At 44.4% G+C, this 22,057-nt stretch overlaps 1 protein-coding gene across 1 annotated transcript in view; it reads right to left on the reverse strand.

Annotated features, from left to right (window-relative positions):
• Positions 1-22,057, reverse strand: part of PAX3 (paired box 3) — a 38,164-nt gene that overhangs the window by 16,008 nt on the left and 99 nt on the right. The window contains exon 2 of the mRNA XM_009325108.1: positions 9,579-9,784. Coding sequence (XP_009323383.1) covers positions 9,579-9,784 — 206 coding nt within the window. The remainder of the gene's footprint in view (positions 1-9,578; positions 9,785-22,057) is intronic.

Genomic DNA, 22,057 nt, shown 5'->3' on the forward strand with positions numbered 1-22,057 from the left:
TGGGCCTCACTGGGCCATCTGGTTTCTGATGTGGGCCATCTGTCACCGGGTAGTTTGATCTGGCCTCATCCTCTTTGCAGAACGAGATGCTCAGTTCACACAGCTGCCACCTCCCCTTTGGCCACAACGTCTACTCCTCAATTACACACTCCCACTCTGGTTTAGGATTTAGGACAGAGGGATAGATGGAGGCTCTGTTCTACCTCAGGAATCCCTCTCTTGTTTTTTTGCTGTACGTACTAACCCTCCCTCCGCCTCCACGCAAACCATTTCTGACAGCAGCTGGCAGGGACAAGGCACCAGGGTGGAGATGCGAGACCTGCCATGAGCAATAGTTGAGGATGGGTCTAGCTAGATTCAGCAATATTTTTTACTTTCTCATCCTATAGACATCTATATCCTTTTTTCCCTTTCTCCTTACCCTTTGCCTCTCTCACTGACACTTAAGTCTAAATTTCTTATTTACTCCTCACAGACTCCTTCCACCTGCTTATGTCTCCCAAAGCCCACCCATCTCACACTCCTGCGGCAGTATCTTTTCAAGATGACCAAAGAAAAGGAAAAAGGGGCAAGACACGCTGAAAAGGGAGGAAGAGGCTTTGCTAAAGAGCCAAAGAGCACTTAGGAAGGATAATGGAGGTCAGACAGGGAGCAGAGAACAGCAAACATGTTGTAATTAGCCTACCCATGTCATTAACGATGGCTTTCTCCATGACACTCTCCCTTCTTCAGGTCAAGAGGGTTATCTGATGATCTTCAAATGCTTTGGGAACACTAACTGAACTACACTACGTGAGTGGATTTCACTGAGGAAAATGAGGTAACGAGATTTTTGTTTCCTCTACAGATAAGCATTTGCCTTCAAGCCCTAGATCTTTATTAAAATGAGTCAGATCCCAGACTTCAATTCAGTAGCGAGTGATTTGCGTTAATGCCAAGTTTTATGCTTTTATTTGCAGCTAGATTTTTGGCTCATTTTATAGATTTGCATTTTTCCAGAACCGCAGATATGTATTAAACATCCCTGAAAGGGACACGCTCAATGGTATCAAAAAGTCTACAGCAGCCCCGCGATGAACATCCTTGCGCAGAGCTCTGTTGCCGCCTGGACCCCCACTAAATTAAGCGGGACTCTGCAGGGGTGCAGGAACCTGCCTGGGCTCTGCAGAAACAAGGCTGTGTATTACCACCCCGGTCCCATGCGATCGGGACATGCTAAATGGGTGCTACTTGACGGGCACCTGTGTCACACGCTGCTGGCGCAGCTGTGACTCCAGGCTCGTCGGCTCCGCCCCCTGCCACTCCGCTTGCTCGCACCTTCTGCCGCTTGCCCTGGCTTCTTACTTTCCCCGGGCAGCAGGAAGGCAGATGGCACCCGGCTAGCACCGGAGTTAGTCCAAAATTAACTCGCCAAAACCCCTTGAACAAATTCAAAACTGCAGCGTGCGTCTTATTGCCACACGCGCTCGTCACTACAGGACGGTAGAGGCACATTTAAATACAAAACAAAACAAAAACAACAAAACCAGCCCAAAACCCAACAAGCCACACCTTTACAGTAAGCACCAGGGATCTGATCCACATACGTACTTGTTTCACTTTGATTTTAACAGGCTTTGGACCATCCCTGGTAAAAACACTAAAAATAATTTATCTTTAAAATGACCATAAGTGTGGCCCCAACTCTTACCATCGCACATTTTTACAGATGAACACACTGAAGCTCTGAATCTGTAATTCTGGATGTTTTAACACCACAGGTTTTACTGTTGTTACTATTTACTGTCATGGGTTGAGATTTGGTTTGCAACTGTCTTTAACTCCATTTTATATCAGATAACTGCAGATTTCAGATGTTGTGTGTGACAGAACACAAAGAAGAAATAATGTAACAGTAAGACAGGAGGAAAAAAATACAAACAAAATTGAAAATGGGTTTTGGAAAAATCAAGAAAAAATTACTCAAAACTAAATATTTTATTTACATTTTATGTAATGTTTATTAAAGTTAGCCAGATCCCAAACTTTACTCAGTAGCAGTTATATGATCCCTATGTTAACTGAAATGATTTATTATTTTTTAATCATAGTATTTCACTTAGACTACATTTGGCTAACGACTTATTCTCAAGAGTTCAGGAGTTTTTAATTTTTTTTTAAATCAGCACGTATCACGAAGAATCCATGTGCGCTACTACCACTAATTAAAGAAATCTTGAAAAGTTTTGCCAATATCAAGCCAAGACTCAAAAATAAATCTAGTCACCACAAGCCAATGTGTCTGCTTAGAAACATATTGTAAACACCCGAGGAAACATTTTCTTTTGTCTGTACATTTCCAACATCATTTAAACACAATGTCCTCTTATGTTCAGCAAATTTCAACTTCCACCAGATGACAGAATCCTCATCTTACGAGTGGCCTTTTCAAATCTAGCAGGTTCCCCGTAGCATGCTCCTGTTCTCCCACAACCTCCCCTCTGAGAGGGGAGCGATCATCCCCTGGGTGCGGAGATGCTCCCAGTGCAACGCAGCCCCTGGGGCGGATCACAAGTCTCATACCATGGGAAAGTGCCACCCTGCAGCGGGCCCAACAGAAAACCAACCCTGAACCGTCTACGCCTACTTCATCGGACGAACTAACGTATCTTGTGTGTTGCCTTCACCAGCAACAGCATGGATCTCGGTGGAAGGCAGACCAAGCCTCAACAGTACTTCAAATCGCCGCTACCACACCGAATTCCCCCATGGAAGCAAAAGCAGTGGGTAAGCAAGCTAGTGCATTTTGGAGACTCAAAATATAGCCTTTCTTGCACAAACGGTACTGGGTCTGAAGGAGTCCGATCTACTTGTGTTGGTGTAACACGCAGGAGCTCTAAATTAGGTCAGCATTGTGCTTGGTGCTGTGCAAATGCAGGCACAGACAGAGGAAACGTGGCTTGTCTGAGGGACCCAAGCATCCAAACGCGATGATGTCTGCACCAGAAGCCAAGTCACATTGATTTTAGTGAGGCTCTGGCTCCCTAGTTTCTGTGTCACTTTCAAAGATGGAATGTGAATTACCCAGATGATTTGGAAACAAAATTGAACCCCGGGTGTCTGGCCAAAATGTACATCTCAAAAACAGAACTGAAGAGGATGAAATGTAGAGCAAAAGGGGAAAAAAAATAGCCCTTTAAGGGAAGTATTGGAGGCTCCAGTTTTTCAAGCATCTGGAACTGGACTGACCAAAAGAGAAATCACTCCACAACAGAATATAAAAAAAAAAGTATTTTGCACCGATGTAGAATGGATGAGGTGAACTAATAGGTTTCTCCCATCTCTACTTTCCAATATTTAGATTCTGCTTTTTATTACCATTTTTCCTTTAAGTAGTTTGCAAGTGATCACGCCAACATCTTAGTTCGTTGATCTCAACAGGATATGCTTTAAAAGATGCATTTATTCACTTGGGAACACACTAGTGTAATTAGCCTTGACATTTCAACAGTCTGATCATAAACACAGAGTGCTCTATGTGCTTTTAAGGCAAAAAGATCTCTGAACCGACAGGGCAAAACATTCGAGATGTGAATTTTGCAGGAAACCCGTGGATATTTTGTTAAACACAGTCCTGACCATTGCAAGCATGAGTGCCAAAACCACACAAAGTCAGAAGACTGATGTATTGTTAACGGCACTTTTAATTTGAGACCGGGGGGGGGGGGGGGGGGGGGGGGGTCCCCCAAAATTCACATGTCCAAAATAAAGCCTGACCGTCCTGGAAGCGGCAGTCCTTGGTGGGTGTGCCATCAGGGAGTGAATTTGGGGTGTGCCAGAAGCAGCGGGGCTGCCTTGCAAAGAGGGGAGGCTGCACGAGGAAACTGGTAGTGAAGCTGGGCTGCAGCAGCCCCGACAGAGGTGACTCCGTTACCTTTGCGAAACACGGCAGCGTGACTTCTAACCACACCCGCAGCGCCCGGTCCCGCAGTCCCTGTCGATGCCGGACCTACGTTTACTTCAGCAGCCTTCAGAGCAGCCTGTGCAGGCACTTTCACCCTCTTGCCAGGCCGACCAGCTCTTATGCCTGCCTGACCCGACTGGGAGCTCATTCAGAGAACACAAAACAGCACGGAAAAAAGGAAAAAAGTTGGTTTGTTTTTTTTTTTCTTCCCTTTTCTTTTTTTGCAGTAGGGTGAATTTCCATCCTGGCTCACCACGGTATCAGATGAGCTCCAGGGAGAGCACTGCCAGGGACCAGCCGTCGGAAGAAGAAAGAGGAGAAACGGAATTGCTTTTTAGCAACAGCTAGTTGGTAAATCAACTTGGCTGCGACGTCCACACACCCCCAGCCTCCTACGCACAGAGGCCCGCCATGGGTCAGCCTGTTTCCTCACAGCACCCCAAAGAGGTGCTGCTAGCCTGCTGAGAATGACCTGCCGTGACCACCAGTGGGAACGCCGCGAGGCTGCAGGTTCTCCGCCTGGGGTCTGCCGGGAGCTGTTGTTTATGGTGACGGGAAGTCACGCTGGTTGGGATACACGGAATTATCAATGTGATGGAAACCAGAGTTCCTGTCTTTTGGGAAAATTTAAATCCAGAGCCGTGTCTGAATTTTGTGGCCAACATCACATTCACACTTAAAAGATTTCTGCAAATGCCTCCAAAACCTATGCCAAAATCTGTCTATTAGAACATAATCACTTCCCATGAGTTTGGTTCATGACTCAGTCCTACAGAAATACTTCTAACACACTGCAGCTGAATAGTTCTGCAAAATATTGAGAAATAAGCAAACTGAACTGTGTATTTATAAATTAAAGCGCCACTAATCTGAGCCTTAGGCAGCAGGGACCAGAAAAAGAGAATCAAAATCACATCCCTTCTTTTCCTTTATATTTAAAAATGTCTTCTTGGGCCTGCATATGATTGTAGCTGGCTAATTTACCCATAAGAATTTCTCCTTTACCCCAGGGGAAAAAAAAAAATAAAAAATCTGCAATTACAGGGTTATCTGCTACAAGAACGCACACAGCATTTGCTTTCTTTATGCTATATATGATGCAAGAGGCACAGCCTCAAAAAAGGCACTATAAATTCTCCATAAACCACATCAGGAATAACTGTAAAGATCTGCTGAAAGGTCTTAAATGTTCCCAAATCTGTCCCACATCCCCTTACCCCATCTCCCCATAGCGCTGTGCAGCTCAGCGTACAAGCTCAAACCGTTTCAGAGGAGCTGAGGGCAAATAAAGACTTTTTTTTGGCACAGGTCCTCCCTCCCCCGTGATTTCCCAGTGAATGCGTTTCACTGTTAGCTACTGAGAAGAGACTACGAAAGCTGGGAGATTGGACTTCAGAGCTTTCAAACCTTACTACTAGCTTAAGAGTCATCATTTCTTCTCTCACCGTCCCCCCCCTCCACTATCTTCTCCAGACCATCTCTTCCCCTCCCTGTACCACAGCGAAACAAAGGAAACAATATGCAAGCACAGCACTTAAGAAAAAAATTATCATTTTTCTTCCGGCTACTCAAGACTTCTGAGCTCTTGGGACCTCTTTTATTTGCTGAGGCTATAATAAGCTTTTTATAAAAGCTTACAAGCTGATTACAAGTTTGACATGGGAACATTCAACCCCATCCTAGTAGCCTGGAGAGATCTGCCTGAATTTTCAGACATGCTCTTTCGTGAAACAATATTTTTCTTTTTGGAAGTTTTCAAGCAAACCGATTTAAAGCTGGGATTTGGCCGAGAAGAGTCTTTTCAGGACAGGACATACTCATGTTTCAGAATTCTCCCTGACTTCCCCTGCTTTTTCACCATTATTCATGGACTAAAAGAGTCCAAACAAGTTTCTCCCGTTGCCTTTTGGGGTTGAGCAAATCAACTTGAGCGTGCCAGCCGCTTCTCACGGCAGGACCTCCTGCCCCGCACCATCCCGTGCAGCTCGGGGCACAGCCTCAACACGGTCCAACACGCGAGTCCCGCACATCGCATTTCTGATAATTTGGGAGGCCTGCCTTCAACACACGGCCCAAAAAGATTTGTCTGACCGGCCAGTCCCCATCCAAGGCAGGCTCCTGGTCCTCCGCCTGCCACAGGGCAAACCTGAACCTTATTTAAAAATCTTTTACCAAAAGATTAAATTAAACGCCTCCCGCCGTCAATGTGGAACAGGCTCCAAGCTGCTGCCAAAGTTTGCCCAGTTCATCCCGGTCTAAAAATAAGCCTGATGTGGGAATCAAAAGGTGGCCAGAAAAGATGCTACCCACTCCATTCCTTGTGCGCTATTTGTTACAGAAACCACAACCGCACTGCTCTGAAGCTCGGAAAGAGCCTTTGATCTTTATCTACACCGGGGAAAATTTCACTTTTAGAATTCGCCTTCAGATTGAGTCAGTAAAAATAGGCCACAGACCTTAAGGGCCTGCACTGCAACTTAATGATGGTTTTAATGAGGCTTTAAACTGGACCAGTAAAGCACTGCATGGTTGTCATTTTTACTCACAATATGTGAATCTAACTTCACATTCCCAGGGTATCACTACTTTTTTTCTTTTTTTTTTTTTTTTTAATAAAGGGTCATCCTTTGGGACTCTACTTATGTTTCCGAATTGTATCTGATGAAGGCACAAGACCGAAGAACCTTCCCCTTCCTGCTGCATCTAACGTGCAAAAAGAGCCGGGTGCCTGCGGAAGAGGCAGCAGAAGAGGCTGTCCCGGCTCCGTGTGACACCTAGGCTCAAACACGGGGGAAAAAAGACTCAGTGGTCCTTGAGTGGAAAGGCGCTGCAGGAGGAATTGCAGGGAGCATTTTAACTCCTTATTACACCCAGTGCTGAAGTATTTGCAATGATTATAGTCACACATCTCGTGACTCTTGCAACATGGAGTTTGTTGCAACACTTCTTTCCCCAAAAGCCTTTCCTGTCCCCACGATTAAGTACACAAATAACATTCACAGTGAAAAGTCTGTTTTCAGTTGCTTGTAGCTTTCAAAAAATTCCCCGTAGGGGCTGAAGCGTTCTAAGTTTGATCTAGCCCAGAGGCAACTTCCCCCCTCCAACCAACCAGCATTTGGTTACCCTTCAACAGTGGGAAAGTGAGAAAATAGATGATTCGGCGGTTTAAGACTCTTCCTTTCACGGGTGTTCAGAGACCGCCTTGGGGAATAGAAGGAGAGGGGAAGCACGGGGGCGGCAGGGTAGAAAAAACAAAACATGCGATGCGAGTGCTACATGGAGGGACTGAGGGAATAGCAAGGTTGGTCCAGTTGTAATCAATTAAATAACTTCCTAGACAATGTAAAACAACTCTACAAAATTAGTCCTTACAGCTCCAGAGAAGAAAATAATGTTCTGGGTTCAGCCGGACTCGGGCGGCGAAGAGCTAGCTCTTTTAGACGATGCTTGACTGGGAAGCGGTCAAAGAGATCTTTGTGTATATAACCATATAAAATTTGGTATCTCTGATCTCTGTCATACTGTTACCAAAAAAGAAGTGTGACTAAGAAAGCTTGAATGCTACATCAGTATGGCTATCCAGCCCCCTCAGCCTCAAGCCTCTTAGGGTTATTTTCTTTTCACAGGTCGTCTTTTATTTCGTGCCCATCATAGGTGGCTATTTTAAGGGGCTATAGAGAGGTGCTGAACGCTGATAAGGCAAATCCCGTATCCCTTAATCCACTGCTAAATCACTCTGCCAGGCTTCGAGGGTACCAGACAGATGGAGTGCACTAGGAAACTGCCCACAGGCTGGCTACTGCAACCCCTGCTCATCTTTAATCCAGAAAGGTTTTGTTCTGGCATTTTAATCATTGATTGACTGGGAACTTTCTTCCATGCTGGGTTAGGTAAAATATCCATATGTCAGAGGTACTGGGGAATTCGTGAGGCTGTAGATCATAGGAGTGGTGTGAGACAGGATGTGTCTCAAGGGAACCAAGGAAGCCATAAGGAATGTAAAAAGTCACAGGGTTAAAGCCACATTAAGACAGCTGTTATGTTAATGAGAGTTCTGCTTTTCTTCTAGCTGTGGGTCATCGATTTAGAAAAACACGAACAAGGTCTTTTTCATTTTATCGTATTTTTCCACTGCAGCTAACATAGACCAAACCATCATAGCCTAGATCCCATTCGTCTTGCTAACAGAACTTGTGTAGGAAGTTATCTTTATTATGTTCATGCATGGATGATTCCCAGGGCTTGATTTGGTCTTACCTGGCCCAAGTCTACATTTGAAGCTGTTTTGCAAGCATTTCACTTAGTAAACATGTTAAGAAAAGAGTCACGCACCACTGAGTTTGCCTTCCAGGCAAATTCATCCATACATCTGATTTTCTCTCACAGTCATAACAAACACTTACAAGAAATGTGGTGTGAAGTCTTCTGCAAAAACATTTAGCAGGTAAAACTGAAAAAGTCTGGACCTTTCAAGACAGATACTTAATAATAATATAGCCACGCTGCAATAGGCATGCTTGTCTTAAAAAGTCAGAGGGATTTTTTGTATTGCTTATTTTGGTTTGCAGAGTCTGAATGCCTCAGGCTGAGCTTCAAGGGCCAAAACATAAAAAACAGAGTTTCACCCAAAGCAACCAAATTCACCTGTATCCTTGGTTAGAGCACAAGCTACAATGTTTTGCTTGTCACCCAACTGCGCATTTGCTTACACACACTTGCAACTCGGACTGATTTCAACTAGGCGTGCTTTTCCAAATGACTTTTAGATGTCAAGTAGTGAAAAAGCAGCAGAGGATTCTGCCTGCGGTATTAAAACATTTCACAGGACGTGCTTCTGCGCCATGAAACAGAGTAAGTCCTGGTCTGAACCTGAACTCTGGGTGCAGTTCAGGTTATTATTCCAGAATTATTTGGCTGCTATTTGCCTGGTTTTGGACATCTGAAAATCCAGGTTCATGCTTTTTATTTAAATCAACTCCATGGTTTACTCCTCCAGCACATTAGCTTGTTTTAGACAATTCAGATCTACGTGAAGTTGTGAAGACCTAACAGTTATTTGAGGGTTTATTTTCTTTTGAATTAAACTGACAGTGGGGATAAAAGAGATATTACAAGGTTTAAATCAAGTCAACCTCAAAAGCTAATCTAGAAGTAAACTGTAGATACTGCACCAGTAACCCTGCTCACTCGCATGGCTCTATAGACACATTGTCCTTTTTAAAATGTTTTTCTCTCCTCTGTTAATGCCTGCAAGACCCAAACAACAACAGATGAAATCAGTTAAATAACTATAAACTGGCACAACAGCTGACCTGATTATATGCACAGTGCTGTCAAATGCATAAAATAAACAAACTGGGATAATAGACCTTCTTCTCCAAAGGCTCACTATTATATTCATGGTAGGTACGGAACAATTACTGGAGGAAACACGAAACTTTTTTCAAAGCAGTTGTTGCTTTAAACAGTTGGAAAACCAACGTCCATGTACAGATGCAAAAACCCCTAAGGCTTTAAACAACATAGCTTCACATTTTCCTTCTACCCCAGGGTAGGATCATGTGAGAATATAAAAGGACCCGACGTGCTAACAGAAAAGGAAACTCCCTTTGTTAGGCAGCTTTTAAATACATACCTGGACACGAGCCTCCGTGAGTTTGGCTCTTTGCGCAAGTTCTTCCCGGGTATAAATATCAGGGTAGTGTGTCCTCTCAAAAGCTCTTTCCAGCTCTTCCAGTTGCTCTGCCGTGAAGGTTGTCCTGCTACGACGCTGCTTTCTTTTTAAAGGTAAATCTGGTTCAGAATCGATGTCAGAGCCTTCATCAGACTGGGGTGCTGATGCTCAAAAAAGAAGAAAATTAAAGACAGAAATTAGCTTTAGTTGAGGGGAAAAAAAGTGCAAAATACTGGATCAATGATATCTTTTTATATGGAAAAGCTGCTTTTTCCCCATGACTCAGAACTGAGTCGCAAACTTCAAAAGAGCAAAAAACTGAGAAACGAATCAGAGTTAAATGTTACGTTGTGCAAACGTAAAGATGTGCTCAAATAAAGAATTGTCAAAAGTTCAACTATGATTTTAGCACCTTTTCCTGGCCCAAGAATATTTAAGGACCTCTAGCAATCTTTTTGAGTAAATGAATTATTCGATTATTTCAAACTCCAGCAGTTTGCAAGTGTTTGTAAAACTTGAGCAGTACTGCTTCGTGCCAAGCAATCAGACAAGCGATACGACCTTGTTCCTTTCCCTGAACTAGTGAACAGATACAAGTATTTGTCACACCGGTGTGCATGTTGTAACTTAAACATTCCGACTCTATAGACACACGTCCATGAGACCTCCCCTACAGATCCATCACTAAAACCTTATTGCTGAAACGGTTATGGAAGTGATTACAAAGGTATGGGGAAGAAATTTGATAATTGAAGAAATTAATTCTCATACACAATCAAATACTTCATATCATGTGTGTTATTTGTCCTACACTGAACAGTATCTTACACAGGTTTGTGGTAGTATATCTCAGCACATTTAAACATTCTCGCTCGTTTGCAACTTACTCGCCTGTCTTAGGGCCACCTAACATAACCTTAGGACAGGCCAGACAAGCATTAATATTAAAAAAAAAAAAAAAAAGAGACACACGTTGCACAGAGAAGTCTTGTAAGAATAGCTCAGAGCAACAGTTTGACTTGACTCTTCCAGTTACTAAAGCAAGGAGGTTCCAGCATATGTGATGACCAGAGCCGAAATACAAGGACTGTGTGCTTCCTTCGCCTAAGGTTTCATCATTATTCCTCCTGACCTTGGGAGGTTTTCCAGCACAGAGCACGGCTACACGATGTGCTGATGCTCAGCCTCCAGGCGACAGTCCAGGACGTGACTGCAAAACAGCCAGGCTGTGTTGGACCAAAGGCCCCTCACACCACGCCCCGAGTCGGTACTTAGGGAAAGTCGGCAAGAAACAGACCACGTACAGCATGTCCACGACCCAGGAAGGGGCTACCAACTCTTGCAATCAGCAGTTTAGAGAGAAATCAGAACCGAAACTCTTACTGGGTTTCAGGGACGTGGAGAGAGTGAGATCACACGCGGCCAGCCAGCTCCTGGCATCACTGCTCGTTTCCCCTGTGCTGCCTGGCAATCAAACGAACTCCAGCTACAGCCCAGCCGCGGCTGAACCCGTAGCTGTAGCCGTCAAGGCAGCAAAGCCTCTTCCAGTACCCGACCACATTCTCTTTCTCCAACAAACAGTAATGAACCAAAAGAGTAGACTTCCAAAGCCAGCCTTCGCTTGCATCAGCTGCTGTCCCAGGCGAAAAGCGTCCCTTCTTGCCTGAGTCTTCAAGGGAAACCACCTAAAGAGGGCAGACACTCCCCAGTGATGCTGAAACCGCTTGTTCAGTAGAAATACAAGCATTGCTTCTACTACTTCAATAATTCCAAATAAATTATTGCTATAGACATTGATTTAAAATAATAACAACTGGATTTATTTAGAAGTAACTGAGAACAGAAAGCCAGAAAGAAATCCCTGTTTCTCAAGCTCCAGCTAAACACACCCCCCCCCGTTCATTTCTAGCTATCTTACATTTCCAATTTCACTCATGCTGTTTGAACTAATAAATACACCTAATCTGTTTACTTGGTCTTACAGCATGAGAAAGACAAAGTGCTTTTTCAGACAACTCAGCTGAAGAGTTTATGAATTTCTGCATACCAAAAAAAGAACAATTACTGCGAGACCAGAGGCTCTTATGTGAAAGCTATCTTCATTGTCCAGACACCATCAATATTTTGGATCCAACACACACAGGACATCAGGAGAAACTCCCACGGAGCTCAGCATCGATGCACTGTGAAAACATCCAGCTCCCAGAGCGTCCTACTTGCATGGAAGTTTTCCCCAAGTAAGGCTGGATTAAGCTGTTCTGGTTCTTGAGAATATTGTCCCCGAGAACAAAGGGGAATCAGCACAAACATCCTATCCCGAACAGTTCAAGTTCATTCCTTATTAAACAGGCAATCTAGGGTGTTCCGAAAACGAACATAACACGTTGTCTGAACTAGTGACAAATCCCAAATCTTCTCGGTGCGGGTCCCAAGCGAATCGGTGACACCTGCCTTCCTCAGCAACTGCCAAGTTACAACCCTCCAGGATGGCTTCACGCTGCTGTTCGAGAACAAAAAGGAACATAGGATATTTAAAGGATAGTTTCCCTGTGTTAGCCTCAGATACGAATCACCCACAGTAAGCAGAACAGCTACTGCTGACAAGCTAGAGCAGCGGGGGAGAGCACACCAGCCATGCCAACAGGGTCACACCGGCTAGCGCCGCACTCTGACCATACCCTCCGGAGCTCAGGAAGGTGCCTTTCAGAGACAACTTCTCTGACAAAAAGTTGCCTTCAATTGTGTACGATGAGTTTGGCGGGGGGGAAGTCAAATCCTCAGATCTCAGGAACTCTTTCAATGCTCTTTCAGACTCTACAATGTACGTATGGAACTTCTTCAAACATCTACATATATGCCTATGAAAAGCCAGCTTAAACTGTGCAATTTAAAGCGGATATTTATCGCTAAATTTCTGAAGTGAATTCCCTGGAAGTATCAGGAGGCCTATAATGATCTTTCTAAAAATGCTTTATAAAGACTTAGCAAAATCTTGTGATGTTTCCCTGCACCTTGCATTCACGCAGCAATGAGAATGCAGAACTGAAACACTGACTTAATTTCATTTTCATTTTAGCTTCACACTTCATTAAGCAGTATATGAAAGACACAAAGGTAAACCAGACAGAAAAAACTGAACAAAGTATCTAAGAGTCCAGGACAATATGTCTAATCAAGTGCAAACATTTAGAGAGAAAGTATTAAAATTAAAGCAGGGAGAAAACATATATCAAATGAAATGGCTTTCGTATCTATCCGATTTCATCGGCGTTACCCTTCGCCAGGCCTGGCTGCTGTGTGCAGCTTTATTGAAAACATCGAGTTCCTTTGTCTCGTCTGATCTGCAACATTAAGATCAGACAAATGTAATCCCAAATGATAGCTACGTGTCTGTACTACAAACTGCACTATTTTTACTTCTTACAAAGTCTTCTGAAATATTATTAGTGTCAAGTTTTCTTATTTTTTCCTATTAAAATACCATTATTAGATTTTTGTATAGGCGAGAAGCCAATCAGAGTATTGGCTAAGCACATAAACTGGACACACCTCAGCCTTTAAAAAAGCAGTATTTATTTTATATGCGCTCAATAGCCATAGGGTATTGCCCTTTTGCTAAGCAGTATCTCACTGATAGATCCATCAACTTCCACGATATAAAAAGATACTATTCAGCACAGGTAAAGGTGGTCAGATTTTAGCTGGGTTATTTCTATCTCCATCACCTCCGCAGACACACAACACGCATACCGCTAACCTTTACAGTTGTCCTAATGATCTTCATACTCCAACTCCTCGAGCTATAAATAGGAGAAAGAAGGAGACTCACCAGCGTCCTGGGAGATCCCCGGCCAGACCCCTTGGGATCACCGGTACCCCCCCCTTACTGCACAGCTCAAAATGGGAGAGGCAGCCAAAAGCACTGCCAGTAGCTGAGCCGTGAAGTTTAATTAAAGAAGGAATTACGGAATTAAAGAGCAATTATTTGTCCCTTAACCCCTCGTGACCTGTCTGGTGGCCTGAGGAAATGCTGCATGCTGGTTATCACCACGATACGCCAAAAACCTCTGCCCGGTGTCGTAGGCATTCGGTCACCTGGAGCTCTGCAACCATCCCTTTTCCAAACACCATAAATAGACACGTTGGGGCGAAAACCGAACAGCAAAATAACGCACAAGGGGTCATTCCGTGGGTTGTTCTTCCTCTCAGCAAGACATTTCATTTGAATAATTAAATGACAAAAACATGACAACCATTTAAAACCCATACATGACGGCTGCAGCACGGCGCACCTGACAAACGCGGGCAGAGGGGTTATCTTTCTGCGACCTGCGAAGGCACAACTTCTCTGGCAAGCCTTCGGTCACCGCGAATTTTTTTTTTAATAAAATATTACACAGCCTCTTCCTCTAAGCATAACAGCCTGGGGTCTGCCCTAGATAAAGTCCGTCTAGCCGCAGATCTCGCTAAAGACAGACCAAAAAAAAATACCCAATGTACCAAAGGCCAGGGAGGGTTCTGGTGGCGGTTTTATTTGCTAGCCACCCTCCCCGGATCTTCCCATACCTTTCTTTATGCAAGATTAATTTCGCAGGCTCTGCCCCTCGTGCCACGTCTCTATTACTTCAGGCTGCGGCCGGGGCATCCCCAGCTTTGGGGCCAACCGGGGCGTTCTGCACCGGGTACCGCGGGGCCGCCGACGGCTGTCTGATCCCCGCAGCCTTTCACGCCCAAAGAGATGCGAGTGACCTCCCTCGTGTTTACTCGGGTGCAGGCGAGGAGGAGTGCAGCAGGGCCGCCACCCCCACACAAACCCCGCGGTAAATGACAAATGACACTTTCCCTTTGTGATCTTTGGGATTTTTGTTGACTTATTTGGAGGCTTTTGTTGGGTCCTAAGAAATGGCCTGTGGCGGAGGCCTATTCGACCGATTTCCACGCTCCATCTGTGGTATCCATCAGCAGGGCCTTTGCCCGCATTCAGGGCTCTGACACCTGCCTGGCAGGATGCGGGAGGCACAAAGGAGGCTGCCGCGGACGAGGGGGGCGGTGGCCGGGGAGGGCAGCCAGGGTGAAGGGGATGCACAGCAGGGGTTAATCCAAGCTACCCCCTCTCCCCAAACCTCCGCACCTGGAGGCGTCCCTCCAAGACTGCCTCTCCCTGCCAGAGGTAAGGGGGCTGAAACGCAACCCTCCATCACGCTGCGGATGAATTAAAGAGGAAAGGGGGGGAGAGACGGGAAAGCTGTCCCAGGATGCGGGTGTCAGAGTCACCCCAGGCGCTCGCTAAATAAACCTCCGGCGCTGGCTTGCTGGGAGCAGTGGTAGGTGGCCAGCAGTGCATTCCTCCCTGGATCCTTGTTTGTCTTGGGGTAGGCTTTCAGCAGCTGGTGTTTTAACAGTCGCCGGGCTAGAAACACGTCAGGCGTCCTTTCTTTCCTCAAAATAAAGTCCACAGGAAAATAAAACGGCATCTTTACTTCCTACTAACAGCCCCCCTCTCTCCTCCCCTCTCAGCAGTCCCGTTTAGGGGCAGGATCATATTTGCATACAAAATATAATGAAGACTCCCAGCACATCAGCCCTTCATTTTGCTGTATTTGCCTGGGGAAACCGTGACGCCAGGCTCACTTCTCCTCCTCCGGAAACCTCACCGTCACAGCAAGGAGCCATTAAAAAGAAAATACACCCTGCCAGGTCCGCGCTAATCAAAACAGGACAAATAAACTCTGACACTCAACAACTCCCCAAGTGCCCGCAGCCCTGGGTGGAGACTACAGATTAGTTATGAATATGGCAGGCAACGGGGTACGAGCTCAGGGGGTCTGGAGTCACCCCTCAGCCACCTGTGAGCTGTTTAAGACGCCACAACGGAACGCCGTGTTTGTCCACGATAAAGCATGCTCCCAAGATTAGAAGAACATCCCGAAATTTTAGGTTGTGGTGCTCCCACCAAAGCACTTTTGGCAAGTTTACCGGGACTCAGAGCTGCAGTTTTATCCAATTCACTGTTCACCTTCTGTGCTTCACCGTGAACAGGGGAAGAGGACAGAGGGGCGATTCAGGCACGCAGAGTTTCATCCTGTTCGATCACAACCCAAAATTTGTTAGCAGTTGGACTCCTCTCCTTTGAGAGGAAAAGGAAAAGCAAATTTCAAAAAACCAAAGAGCAAAACAAAAAGCCACAAAACATTTCCCGGTGGGGTTAAGATAAAAACATGATAATGCTGCTACATACTGCTATTTCCCTATTAAAAGTGAAAATTTAGGATCACCAAATATATGAGAGAATTCTCAATCTTGCTAGAAAGCAACAGAACACCTAGTACAATGTGAAATAATCACAAGTAGTAGAACCGCTTTTAACCCTTTCTACCGGCATTTTGACTACATGAAAAAACCAAGAAACAAAACCAAAAAGCAAGCCTCTGTTCCAGACATGAATATCGCTCATCTAACAAGGATTAAGTCACACTTCAATTACTCCTTTGAAAACCGCTGCTATTTGCAAAGGGCATACTTACAAAAACATTGTAAATGGCTTTTTTTAAACTCCACAGGCACTTTACAGAAGTCTGCAGTGAGAGAATGAGAGAAATGGGGAGAAAATATGTTGCTGTTTAAGTAAACTGATTAATAAGAGTAATTAATCGGTTACAGGAATTGGAAAAGAGCAACCCCACCTCCTGTGAGCTCTAAGCTGGAAAGTCAGCACAGAAAGGGAACAATCACCGCAACGGTGATAAAAGTGATCTTGCAACGGTGATAAAAGTGATCTTCTTGAGAGAAGCGGATGGTATTTTTATTTTGTTTGGGCTGATTCGCATAGAGAAATGTGCTTTGTACAGCAAAGTGAAAAGGAAAACAGTAGCTGCAGTAAAAGGAAATGGCCGACAGTGACTTTTATTTACAATTACCAAGAGACAGGCTATTATTGACCATATGTGCCACAATCGCCCTCCTTATCATGGGTTGGCCATCATGTCCATTGGGAGCTGTTAATGAACTGGGTAATTGAGCTGCTGACATGTGTTACCAAAACAAAACAATAGGAAGAAGAGACAAATGAACATTTTATTTGCCAATCAGAGTAGGTTCCGCTTTTCAGAGAGCTGTGCCTAAGTAAGTGGCTGAATACATAAAACAGTGCATTGAAGGCAAGCAGATGCATGCACAATAATGGTTAACTGACAGCCTATGGCCCATCTGTGCTTAACATTTTGTTAAAGAAATTACTTGACTTGCTAAAGAGACAAATCGTACAGCTGCCCCAAGTGCTGCATTATAAGAGATAAATCATTAGCTAAACTGTTTCATGCTTAAAATGACAATGCATATTAACAGTTATGCAGGGACATTTTGTCAGCACAGCTTGATGCAGTTATAACTTACAAAAAATGTGACAGCTCGTAGCTATTCAACGATTTCAACTTAGAAGAGGATGACAACACTGTGAAAACAATTTCACCGCACAAATAATAGACAATTCAGTCTCTTCTTTTTAAAAATATATTTGGGGGGTTTTTTTGAATGATGAAATAACATGGAAAGAGGAAAAAATGGCCAGTGTCTAACTGTTCTGCACCCTTAATCTGCTAGCATGTACTTCATTCAAAACCACAGAGCATCAAAAAGGAACACATTCCATTTTAAATATCAAAGACTGCATCGCCAGCACCAAGAATAAATGGCTAATTCTCAACTGTGCATGAAAGGATAAAGAATTTCTAGAGTGAAAGGAAGGGAAGAGGAAACTGCAAATACGACTACAAAAATCTCTTCTTATTCCCCAACCTCCTCTTCCAAAAAAAGAGATTTGTTTTGTTGATACAAGTAACATTAAAGTACTTAACAGCTTTGCATGTGGGCCTGATCCCACTCAAGTTTCACTGCTGTACATTTGCACTGGGAATTGCTATCATTATTATTTTATCTTGTGCACTAAATATAAAGGAACTGCAGCCAGTTCCTTTGCACAGGTGGTGCACACACAGCGGCACGTACAGCCCAGCAAACCTGCCCAAGGGAGGGCAGAAAAACAGCCCCCCTCCTCCCGACGCGGTCACACAGGCCAGGGCAAGCCAGACCCTCAGCCAGCTTCACCTGAGCAACTGCACTACCCGAAACAAAAAAACAACAAAAAAGGAAGGCTATTTGGTAAAACTCAGGTAGCCTGTAGGGCCTTTCCCCATGGTTTCAGAGGTTGGTGCCCACCTAAGGGTTAGGCTCAGGCTTAATGACTAAATAGCAGTTAAGTTGCTACAGGTTTCCCCACGAAGACAAGACTGCCCGGCTGACTTGGTTTCTATTCGCTGCCCTCAAAGGACTACTCTGCTGTTTCCACCGGTAGAAGAGCAAAGCTTGACCCAGGCAAGCTTTGGCCCTTGCTCAATCTCTCCCATCATTCCCAGCAGATCCAGGGAAGGAGTTCAGCGGGAGGGAGCCGGCACTGTGATAGCCCCGGGCACGACAAAGCGCTCCAGCGCTGAACCCGTACAATCACGCCGTCACTGGACTCTGAGTCACCCAGGACCGGACCAGCTCTCTGAATACAGCCTATTGATGAGGAGAGGAGGGGAGAGGAGAGGAGGGCTTTTTGAAAAGCACCAAGAGGAGTCACAAGCGCGTCCCGTTGATTTTCACCGGGAGCTCACGAGTGCCCACATCTGGGGGCTTTTCCAACCCTTCCCCCAGGGAGCATCCGTGGCAACGCTGCGAACTCGAGTACTGTATTTAAGCATTGAGGAATCTTGTCTTCTCACTTAAAAAAACACTAGGTGATTTCAAGGAAAAACTTCCAGAGGACTCAAAAACGAACAACTTCGTCTCCTCAATTTAGAAAAATGTGAAGGAAACTAAATACTCAAATCCAAATGAGGTCTGCTCTCAACAACCTTTAGGAAGCTGGTATTTTAGACGACATTTTAATATAAAAGACAGGGAGACTTAAGATGAAAGCTGAATCTCTCTTATACAAATACCAGCACATACTAAGAAAGGATTGGCATCGTGTCTTCAAGCCGGTATCAGCTGATTGAAGAGCTGATCGGTAACCACTTAGGACTGAAAACATTGAGTATCCTGAGAGATGGAACTTGTCAGCTGAGAAGTTAAATAAAGCAAACGAAGGAGTCTCTGGATAAATAATGAGACCGTATTAGCGGGTTAAAGCACTACCAATAATTGAGCTGTCAGCAATCTCTCACTGCATAGGCAGCGTGGATTCTTCAGAAGGAAAGGAAAAAAAGGAAATCTATAAATCATATTTGGCTCAATCCTTTGCAACAACAGCATGCAAACGGAACTCCTGAAGTTATACAAGCTGATCAAACTTACTGGGCACACTAAGACGGAAGAAAGCTTACAAGCGTTTTTCAGAAACAGCTCTGCATTGCTTCACAGGGTTTTGACCAACTCATAGAATGGCTAAAACTTTTTGGAAGGAAAAAAAAAAGGTTGTAGTACAGATATTTAAGGTAAAAAAATTGAGAATGTTTTAATACATTTCCTAGCTCTCTCAACTAGCTCTAGCACCTGAATTAATACATCCTTGATTCAAACCAGACAAACACTGACAGAGCAAGCTGTTGTACATAGTTTCATCTCAATGTCAACATTACAGTCCCCAAAGTCTCTATTGGAAATCAAGGCTATCATCTCTTCTTAAGCCCACAGCTGCAGCCAGACCACCCCTCAAGCCACTTTTACCTACTATAGAGCTAAACTGAGTTGTACGAGCATCTCTATCACTCTCAGGACTTGGAAAGGCCAAAATATTTCCAGGCTTCTTTTTTTAAACAGAATATTGGATTTTGTCATTGAATACTCCGTTTCCTCTAGAAATCACTTTACTTTGCAGAAGATTGCTGGGGTTTTGTGAAAGAAAACTAAGAGTGCTGACTTTTTTTTTTTTCCCCAGACTTCAGTCGATTTAAAAAGGTTACATTTTTCACCAGATATTTTTCCTGTGATTGATTTTCCAAGGTACTACCTACTCCTGCCAAACGCCTCTTTTACAGCCAAATCTGTTAGTAACTCAAGGTCACTCCCATCACAACTACGTAAGAATTGGGGTGCTGACCTCAAAATCCATCATCTTCTGTCACGGGACCTGGTCCTACTGGGTACTGAGCCCTCCAGTCCCACTGGCCAAAGACAGTCTCTGCCCTTACAGTTGTTCCGGTATTTGGGATGAAAGGTTACAATGGGATAGCAGTAGGGTGCTCAGCACCTCTTCGTGTTACTTCCCGCCGGGTTTTTCATTCCCAGCTCCTGCCTTGGGCGCCAGCACGGGGTGCGGGACTCCTTGGTGCACGAGACTCCCTGGAGCACACAATGCTGTTTCATTCGTTACGCTGCCTGCGATGCCGTTACAGTAATTAGCTCGAGTCCATCCAAGAGCCCGTCACCTGCAGATTCTCCTTGTCTCTTGCCCGGTGGAGTTTGCGTGCCAGTGAGCTCCTGGCATCACCCTCTAAGTACCCTTCCCAGTGACTGTCACCTGAGAGCTCACACCTACACATAACCCAGGCTGCTCTGGTTAGGCGAAACGCGAGCCAACCAACCTCGCAAAAGCTATCGGAGCTCGCAGACGCCACCTGACCGTACCGTTGCCATGTTAGATTATGGACATGAGAAATTAAAGCAAGACGTTTTCTATTTTTTTTAGGCAGACATTGAAACAACTGACATTTGGGTGATTAAAAAAAAAAAAAAAGGAGTTCCATGCACACACACAGTGCTATAAAGAGATTAACACTGATTTGCTAACAATGAAGCAAGGTATACAGCTCGCTATCTATTCAAAAGTAACATGGGGAGCTTAATTTCTGAAGAAAACACACAATTCTTGAGTCCAGCAAGAAAACCAGAGAAAAGCCCAACATCAGCCAACCTCAGAGCAGTCAACAGAAGGGACTGATGTGCCGTGCTGGGCTGCAGCCGGCCCCGCAGCACCTTTACAGCACAGAAAATGCATCCAGCTGGGAGTCACTCTTGATCCATTCTGTACACCACTGACATATGTAATTCCCATACGTTTGCTCTCGTTTACTACTTGTTGACAGATGCTGATAAATGCTCTTGAAAACCTACAAGAACGATGGCTGCTGGTGAATGCTTAAAGGTAGAGATGTCAAAAATTACTCGACTAAATATACACACACTTACATCATCTGCTTTGAAACCTCTACAGATATTACCAATACATTTATAACTGTCTCTCTGAATTATTAGCAGCCCCCAAAACTGAAAAAGTAACTCTGCCCCAAATTTTGAGAGATAAACACACTGGCTCTTCTTAACTATTCCTCCATACAAATAAGATACCAACAGGCATCCTGCCGCTTCTATATCCTGCGGGCTTTGCTTGGACACTAACATCGCAAAACACATTATGTCTCTATTGTTTCTTTTTTTTCCCCTCCCTTCCACAATATTATTTATTTTGAAAGAGTATTCGTTCAGGAATCAGAATGAAATAAAGTTTTAATTGCTATCAAACCCCTTTATATACAATGAGAAATGAAACGTGTGTGTTGATAAGCGTGCAATCCACAGTGTCCACAGAGCGCAACTTACAGAACACTCACGTTGTTATGCCAATATAAAGTGTTAGCCTAACCGTTGCCTTCACTATATTACTTTCAGCAGGCTTCACCGTGGTACTTTGTGTTTTGTAGCTGTTTAAAAGGAGCTATGATTTTAAGCACGTCCCAACAAAATTTGACTGCAAAACATTTCCTAGTAAGCTGCGAATTGAACGAAATAAACCGGGCAAATTAAGCAACAAATAAGGCCGCTTTGATTTTTTGGGGATAGGGAAGTACCTTCACTCTGGTTTAAAAAAATATAATTCCCATGGGCATTTAAAGAACTGTCCTACACCAGTGCCACCCAGCCTTTATTTAACCCACGGACCACAGCAGTCCCCAAGAGGACCGTCCGTGAAACGCCTGCTGGCTCCCAACTGCTCCCGGCACCGCCGGGAAAAAGCTACTGCGCAGCTTTTGGCAACGGGTTGTGATGAGGGTTTTCAAGGTTTCAGGGGGGTTTGCCCCCCCTTTTTCTGGGGGGGAGGGGGTGTTCAGTGGTTGGCGCTTTTTTTTTTTAATTATCAGTAATTAAAACTACAGAGTTGTTGTTGCTACTAAGTACATTGTCCATTTCCCAGCTTTCTCTGCTGCACTGCAAATAGTGGAATGTAAGATCCAGGGATTTTCCTGAGAAGTTTTAGGTAAGCCTTTAAATAAACAAAAATATTGAAGAGCCTGAGCAAAGGGATAAAATTTTACATTGGGGCTTAGATATTTGTTCAGTTTCTAACGGTCTCATGGCTATGAGGCAGGCTTGGGCCATTGAGCTCATCTACCCTGTATTTATTAACAGCTGTGAAGCGGTATAGATCCCATACTGCACCTCTGCTACATGCCAAGCATGGG

Source organism: Pygoscelis adeliae, unplaced genomic scaffold (assembly GCF_000699105.1).
Source record: "Pygoscelis adeliae isolate BGI_AS28 unplaced genomic scaffold, ASM69910v1 Scaffold155, whole genome shotgun sequence".
NCBI lineage: Eukaryota > Metazoa > Chordata > Aves > Sphenisciformes > Spheniscidae > Pygoscelis > Pygoscelis adeliae.